The 8,000-nt window shown below is 46.3% G+C and overlaps 1 protein-coding gene across 1 annotated transcript; it reads right to left on the bottom strand.

Annotated features, from left to right (window-relative positions):
* Positions 1-1,800: 1,800 nt before the first annotated feature.
* On the bottom strand, positions 1,801-7,470 carry ADI1 (acireductone dioxygenase 1). Its single transcript, XM_041421861.1, has 4 exons — positions 7,286-7,470; positions 6,875-6,994; positions 5,051-5,230; positions 1,801-3,253 (listed from the first exon to the last, which is right to left on the bottom strand). Exons 1-4 carry the CDS (start codon positions 7,403-7,405, stop codon positions 3,122-3,124), a joined length of 552 nt encoding a protein of 183 aa, XP_041277795.1. The 5' UTR covers positions 7,406-7,470; the 3' UTR covers positions 1,801-3,121.
* Between the last annotated feature and the right edge of the window lie 530 nt (positions 7,471-8,000).

Raw genomic sequence — 8,000 nt, 5'->3', positions numbered from 1 at the left:
TATACCGGCCCCAAATTGCTTTTTTCGTGGCTGACAAAAACCACTTTCAGAGTGCAAAGCTTTCACCCTTTCAAAGACACCTATAGCACTAAAGGGCATGGACTCCAAAGTGTTGACAATCAGACCCCCACAGCCCCTGCCACCTCTCAGCAGCAGAATGCATTGTGCTATGAAAATGATGAACGATCTGCAGTGGGGTGATCGTGTGTTATTTTGACAGCCAGGAGATGGGAGCTGTACTGGGTGTATATATTCCTCCAGAGAGGCAACAAAACAAGGTGGTTCAGTCCTGCTCCCCAGGTCACATCCTACATCAGCGAGCTGCTGAAAGCAATTGCTGCGGGCAGCTGCTTTACTGTCCATCCCTCACCACTGCTCCTAGCTGTAAATCTCTCCCGAGGAGAATGCATTACCTGCTCTCTTCCTGGTCGCTCCCCCAGCCTGTTGGCGCTGCCTGCTCTGTCAGCGGGGGCTCCTGAGGGCCTGTGCTGCTGCCCCACCTCTCTTTTTGCAGAGAGATCAAAACAGAAAGGCCCATAGGAGGAATGAACAGTCTCATCTTGGCTTCTGATAGAAAAAAAGGAAACAAAAGCTTAGAAGGGGGATGAATTCAATGGGATACCAGGGACTGATACCAGCACCAGGAGAAAGCAGTCATTTTACTTTACATTCAGAAACCAAATTTTCTGTGGCATATAAATCAAAGGAATAAAATCTGCTGCAGGCAATAACTGTCATTTATTCCTGTAGTTGTACCTTGAAAAATCCCCCAAGTTTGTTCTGGGAGCAGGAAGTCCCAGTGTGCTGTACAAGAGGACATTCAAGACCTCCCTTCAGACAAGTGGCACACAAATCCCTGAGCCAATAAGGCAGATGTCACAGCACAGCATCCCCCATGTGTGTCTGACTATAGCTAAACTTCCTATTTGCTCCTCACACTGATTTTTAGACAGGCTTATGGACCATGGCACAAAAGCCAGTCCTGGCTGCATGGAGAGCTGGATGAGTTTCAATTTTGCAAGTGTAGGTTGTGCCTGCACCCTTCCCATAAACTGAGCCCACAATGGCAGACTGAAGGGTCACCTGCGTCCCCACATCTCATCTAGCTTGCAACCCGAACCCCAGGAAACACGACTTTTTTCTTCACCCTTTCCAACTTGTAAAGTTTAGTACAATTTCACTTCAAAAATTGCAACTTCACTTTCAGAAACATTTAAAGAATGAAACACCTAGAAACGGTTAACAGTAATGCTGCTACAAAGGGAGAAAAACACTGTTACCTACTAAAGAAGGGCTGTGTACACACATGTAAGAAAGAACAGTGGGAAAGTTCAATTTTCCATCTTCTGCTACATTAGGAAGACGCAGGTAGGGCCATTTCAACCTCCTTCTAGAGTTATTTAGGAGAATGCAAGGCAGGAGCATGTATTATATCTGGCTGAAATCAGCACACAGGCTGCAGTCAGCTCATCATCCACTGAGAGCTGGAGCAAGCAGTACATCTACCCAGCTGACATAATTCATCATTGGGAAGAATAAAACGCTCAGTGCCCACCGCTGGGGAGCTCCATGTCCTGTGGAAGCACAAGGCATTTACTGAAAACCAGCACAGTGTGCCTAAGCCTACTCTTCTCCCTCTCACAGCTCAAGAAACTGAGGCACAGTGATTTGTCCCATATTACAGAACAAATCAATGCCAGCACAAGGAATAAAAGCTGATTAATAATTATTGTTCAATGGGTCCTAAATGTCAGCACAAAGAATAAAGAAAAACCAAACCCAATAAAAAATCAACATATCTAGACCAAAGTAATTTTATTAATAACTCACAAGAACAAATTTGCTACATTTTACTGAGAAAATCACAGTTTTATGTACCAGGGCAGAACTTGGAAAGCTGCATACTAAAATGCCGATTATGCAAATTTATCTTATGAACATTTTTAGACAAGAATGAAGGAGGGTTTCTTTTCTTTAATTAAAACCAGAATCCTACATAGTTCATTAGCATGGATTCTGAGCAAAATGAATATTAATGTAGCCCACCTCTCACAATTCTACCTGCCAGAAATACCAAGGAAAAAAAAAGGTTAGAAAATGCATTCCTGAGCAACTGTAAATGCAACTAGCTAATGTCACTGCAAGGCTGCTGGCATCTTTGAAAGGTCACAGAGATCAGGAAAACCTTTCTGAGCAGAAAAAGGCAAATAATACTTGCCACCTTCAAAAAGGCACGAAAGAGCATCTGGGGAATTGCAGGCTGCTCAGCCCCGCTTCAGTCCCCAGGAATGTTACAGAATAACCCATTATGGCAGCTGTTCCAGGCACCAGAAACACCAGGTGATGGGGAGCAACCAGTCAATGGCAATGCACCAAGGGCACATTCTGCTTGATGCCGACTGCCAGCAGCAATGGCTCTGTAGCAGGGGGGACACCGTGGGTGCCATTCACCTCGACTCCAGCAAGGCTTTCACTAGTGTGTTCCATAGCAGCCTTGTAGCCTGACTGAGGATACAAAATACTGGGTGGATAAGGAACTCGGGTCCACTGGGCTCAAAACAGTCTGTGGTTCAAACTAACTACCAGGTGGTTACAAGTGACATCCCTCAGTCACCAGAAGTGGGGCAAAACATGCTGAACATCTTACTTAACAGAAGGCAGCCAAGGGCACTGGTCTGTGCAGTGTGAAGGGGAGAAGGCTCAGAAGAGAGCCAACTACAGTTTCCTACTAGAGCAGAGACTGTGAAGAAGACAGACTCTCTTCAGTTATGCAGTCAAAGGACAATAGACAACAACTGCAAACTGCAACCAGGGAGATGTCCACGAAGAACAAAGGCTTGGCCATGGGAGCAGCTAGGTGCTGGAGCCAGCACCCAGACAGGCTGTGGGAACTCCATCACCAGAGGTTTCCAAACTGCAGGGTCTTGAACAACTTGGTCTAGCTTTAAAATTGGCACAGTAATGCACAGGGTTGACTAAATGACTTCCAAATGACCTTTCAGTCTAATTTTTTCTATGATTCTGTGATTTCAATTTCCTTTGTAAATACAAGTTTAATCAGTGAAAAGCAACAAGGCACATTTATTCTGACGGGGCTTCAGGATGTTCCACCTGTCAGGTCTCAGACACCATTACGTGCCTCTTCAGCCAAAAACTTCATGTACTGCTTCCGAGCAGGAAAATCATCAGCCGGCCTGTTGTACGCAGTCCAGACGGGCTCTCCAACAAACAGCCTCATTGCCTTCACGTAATTCTGCCAAAGTACAAGAAGTGACAAATCATTTAAAAGCTTCTTTTCAAGGGATTTTCATTCTAAAGTTAAGGTTTCACTTGCAATTCTGCAGAAATTTTTGAAACTATTTCATGATGGACTGAAAGCTTCACACATTGCAGAAAATTATAGCACTATACTGCTGTTCCTGCTCCCAGTGCCTGCAGTGAAAGACTCTAGCCCCTATGCAGTGATACATTATGTCACGATCAGTGCCTTCAGTTCAGGCAGAAGTAGTACTTCACCCCGTGTCAAAGAAACCAAAACCATCCTCCAGTGAAAGACTCTAGCCCCTATGCAGTGATACATTATGTCACGATCAATGCCTTCAGTTCAGGCAGAAACCAAAACCATCCTGTCTTATGCAAACCTTTTGCACTGGATCCACAGTACTCACCAGTGTAGTATTTAAATCCTATTTGCTTTAACAGCAGCAACTCAAGTACCCAAGATGTTTACACAATGCTTTTGGGGAATACCAGAAGTGTCACAGTCACCGCCATAAAAACTGAATGGGAAGTCCATAAACTACCCAAAAAATAAATTTTACAGGAAGTGAAAAGTCTCCAGATTCCAAAAGGAAAAGCAACAGCCTCTTAACACCAGCTAACCAAAAGTATGCCTGGTGCAAGGCACAACTGTGACAGCAGAAAATGGGATTTTACATCCTGCAGAAGTGCTCCAACCATGGGGTTATGGGGAACTCTCCTCTTCTGTCCACTATGCTATAGCTTTAGACCCTATCTATTCTGGAAAACACAGACAGATAATTATCTTACACCCAGGTATTCAGCAATGGTAAGAATAAATTTAGGTACCAAAAGAACTTAGCTGCAAAATGCCAGGGTTTAGAAGCACCTAAAGATTTTACTTTGCAGACAGCACTTCTGGACTAAAAGCTCCTGAAGTGAACGAACACTTAGGACTTCTTGGGGACTCAACCATAACCCCTGACATTTTGTCTATGTAAAGAAAAAGCCTAAGAATAGTAAATGCAGCTTATTCACTGTGGATCTCAAGATGCAGATGGGAAAAGTTGGGTTTTTCACCAAAGCAGCATCTCCCTCTTCACATGTATGAACACTGCTATCTGGACAGCTGATTCAAAACAAAACCATTCTCAAAACCATTGCCTTCACCAGAGATGCAACTTCACCACACAGGAGACAGCATATGTTTCTCCATTTTGCAGGGGTAATGGTGAGGTTACAAACACCTCTGTAAGAGCCCACAAGAAGAGAAACACAGACCAGGACTGTAAGTGCCAATCTCAAACTCCCACTGACAAAAATATCTTTCCAAAGGAGGTCATCACCTGTGAAGCCAGCATCAACAGTAGTTGCAAGTAGTGGCTCTGGACCCTTAAATCCTTCTTTCCCCAAAGGTGAATTTCACACTTGTGAAAAATGTCACTGCTGGGCACAGACATGCTCTTCTATCCCCACAAAAATACACAACAAGGCAATACAGAACGACCCATCTACACCTCGTCCACCTCGACAGACAGCTGGGACAACTGTGGCAGGGACAGCCCAAGGCTTGACATGCCACAGGTATTACGTAGCAATTACTTAGTTACAGCTGAGAAGGAGAAGCTGAATTTGTGACCTGGAGATGAAAGGTTCAGATGCTGTGAATTATTTATTATTTTTCATCCTCCTCCTTCATATTTAATATGTTTTGCTAATGAACTGCAAGTCTCAGGGCATGTAGTTACTAATATGATATATATTCACACGGATTTGTCATCAAAATTTACGGTAATCTACAACAACATACGTTCTCATCCAGTGTAAATCGGTGATATATGCCAGCAGGAAGGGTTATCATGTCTCCTTTTTCCATGGAAATCCGAATCCATTTGTCATCCTTGTCTCGAACATCAAAGTAGCCAGATCCCTCCAAGATGTAGCGAATTTCATCATTGAGGTGTAAATGTTCTTCATAAAATGTTTTTATCTAGGAATAGCAAATATTTTAGAAAACTACTGAACATAGGAAAGCTGCAAAGAAAACTGGCAGAAACACAGAGAATCTAAGAAAGGCATTCAAAGGGTAACTGTGTTTTAACTAACAAAGGAGACCAACATGGTCTCCTTTGTTAGTTAAAACACAGTTTTAACTAACAAAGGGTAGAGATGGCCAAGCCAGCCAGCCAGCCCGTGTCTCTGGATTCATCTAAGCAGGCTTTGACATTTCCTTTGGAGGGCAAGAACTCCTCTGACAAGAAACAGCTGCTCTAGCTGTACATAACCATTCTCTGAATAACAGTGATGCGCACACCCATTTGAAAGAGATGGGTAAAACTTCCCACTGCAGGATTTGGTCCTTGCGCTTGCTCAGTTATCATTCTGTGCTTTTCTCCCCCCAACACGCAGCACCAAAACAAAGCCACAGATTATCCCCTCTCTTTTACACGTATGTAGAGCTGAATTAGCTGCACAGGGTACTACTACTACTGTCAGTGAAAATGCAGTTACTGCCAAACATGGCCCATCTACAGCAATCTGATGTCAACAGTGTGTCATTCCCACCCAGACACAGTGAGACCCAGCTCCAGGCTCTCTTGTCCAAGACAGTGGCAGCAACATTCTCTTTTTTATGGAATGTTGAATTCTTTGTACATGCACAGAATACAAAACACATTTTAAAAGTTGAATTAACGGAGACCTGAGAGGTTTAGTGCACAGTGAGCAGTGCAATGCCAGGTACCATCATCACCTGCTCAGGTCTGGATGATATTTAGCTACATTTCTGCAGATGTCCTTGAGCCAGAAGTGATCCAGCACAGCAGGATGAGCAGAAGTCTTGTAAAGAACGGCCCATCTTTCCATCAGATAGAGCCTACCCAGGCCATCTACCTAATGAGTTACTACCTAATTCACCTTCTTACCAAAACCACTAGAATAGAACACAATGGGCTTAAAACAAACTAGTACACAATGGGCTTAAACTAGTACACAATGGGCTTAAAACAAACTAGAACACAATGGGCTTAAAACAAACTAGTAAATGGAAATTTAATAAAAATATGAAAGTGTCATTGGTTTGCTGTCCTCAAGTCAGAGCAGCAAGCCAGCAGCACCTGGAGGCTGGGATGAGAAAGCTCCTTCCAGGAGGCTCATCTGAACAGTGCTGAGCTGCAAAGAAATTGTCAAGGTACGAGTGGCCCCAAGGTAAAAGAATCTTCTTGTACAAAGAACCTATCCCTCCAATTCCATGGGGTTAACACTCTAAAAAGACACATTATGCAAGCAGCCATTAGGATGTAAAAGCCTTCAAAGCCCAGGCCCAGCTGGCAGCCACTTGCTTTCGTCCCAGACAGGCTCTCTGAGGACAGGTTGGAGGAACTCTCCTGGTAGGAATCTTAGTTTTGAAATGACAGTGATGGAAATGATCCTCAAAACCTTTGAAGGCAATCTACAGAAGCAAAAGACCTCTACTATCTTTAAAATTATATCAAAGGTTCTTTTTTCATGTTCAGGACTTCGGTACAGGATGTATTTTAGACGTGGAAGCCTCAGCCCCGTGTCCCGCTGGGCTGTGCAGGTGTCACACGCTGGCCGGCGCGGAAACCAGCACTGAAAGCCAAGTTTCGCGTACCTTTTCCTCATAATTTGGAAGCTTGTCTTTATGTATAGTCACTATATCCATCCAAGAATAATTTTCTGCTCTGCGAATCTCTTTCAAGCATGGATCAGTCTCATAGTTATCAGCATCCAACTAAAAAAAATAGAGAAGGGGAAAAAAAAAAAAACAAAAACAATCGGACGCCATTGCTAAAGGCGGAACTCCGGGCACTCGCGGGAATCCCGAGGCGCCGGCAGTGCCGGGGCAGGTCGGCCGCTGCAGGGGGAGCTGCCACAAGGACCGGGGTGCCTGCACCCTGCCCCCGCCCCAGCGGCCTTCACGCGGCACCGGCCCGACCCGGCCCGGCAAGGCACTGCCCGCGCGGCTCGGCCCGGCCACGCCGTACCCTGCGGTGTCACCCCCGCCGTACGACCCCCGCCGTACCCTGCGGTACACCACGCCGAGGCGGCGCAGCTCCTCCAGGCTGACGGCGCGGTTCGGCCGCTGCCGGTGCGGCGCCCGCTGGTCCTCATGGGACTCGTCCATGTACCAGGCCTCCACCATCCCGCCGCCACAGTCTCCGCGGGGCCGGGCTGCCAGCGCGTCCCGCCCCGGCGGGCTCCAGGGCCCGGCGGAGAGTGGGACGGGCCGGCCCCGCGGCCTGGGGCAAAGCGTTACTGGGGTGCCATGAGCCGCCCCAAACACGCTAAACAGGCTGCGGTGCGGAGCTTTCGCTTGAGGGAACAGCTCCAGGCTGAGAGCCGAAAGTCCCCCAGAAACAGGCCGGGGCTCGGGGCTTCTCACCCGCACCAGCCCCCCGGGGTAACCCGAGCGAACGGCCACGGTGTTTGCATTGTGTCGGTCCTCGCTGTGATGCTCTGACGGAACTTACTGGTACGGCTCAGGCTTAAAGGCCGGCATTGCAACCCCACAATGTGGAAAAATAAAAGAGAAATTAGGAGAAAAATAAAGAAAGTGGTAAGACATGCTTGCACAGATAACTTGTGTTGTCTCCGTCCATGAGGATACATCCTCAGCATCCTCCCTGAGCAGGAAAAGACACCCTGGGGTGTGTCCCCTTCAGCCTCCGCACTTCTGCATCTACCTGATCCTATATGGCACATAAATCAAGAGCCAGCTAAGTACAATATAAGAATGT

Source organism: Onychostruthus taczanowskii, unplaced genomic scaffold (genome assembly GCF_017590055.1).
Source record: "Onychostruthus taczanowskii isolate IOZ18803 unplaced genomic scaffold, ASM1759005v1 scaffold11, whole genome shotgun sequence".
Taxonomy (NCBI): Eukaryota; Metazoa; Chordata; class Aves; order Passeriformes; family Passeridae; genus Onychostruthus; species Onychostruthus taczanowskii.
Note: the sequence above shows the minus strand (reverse complement) of the source record. Positions and strands in the feature narration are given on the sequence as shown.

What these genes read in the sequence shown, in the direction of transcription:
- ADI1 (XM_041421861.1), bottom strand. Translation starts at nt 7,405, where the DNA reads ATGGTGGAGGCCTGGTACATGGACGAGTCCCATGAGGACCAGCGGGCG. An exon ending in TCGGCGTGGTGTACCGCAGG is followed by an intron (nt 6,995 to 7,285) that starts GTACGGCGGGGG and finishes TATTTTTTTTAG; the next exon opens with TTGGATGCTGATAACTATGA. An exon ending in GATTTACACTGGATGAGAAC is followed by an intron (nt 3,254 to 5,050) that starts GTATGTTGTTGT and finishes GTACTTTGGCAG; the next exon opens with AATTACGTGAAGGCAATGAG.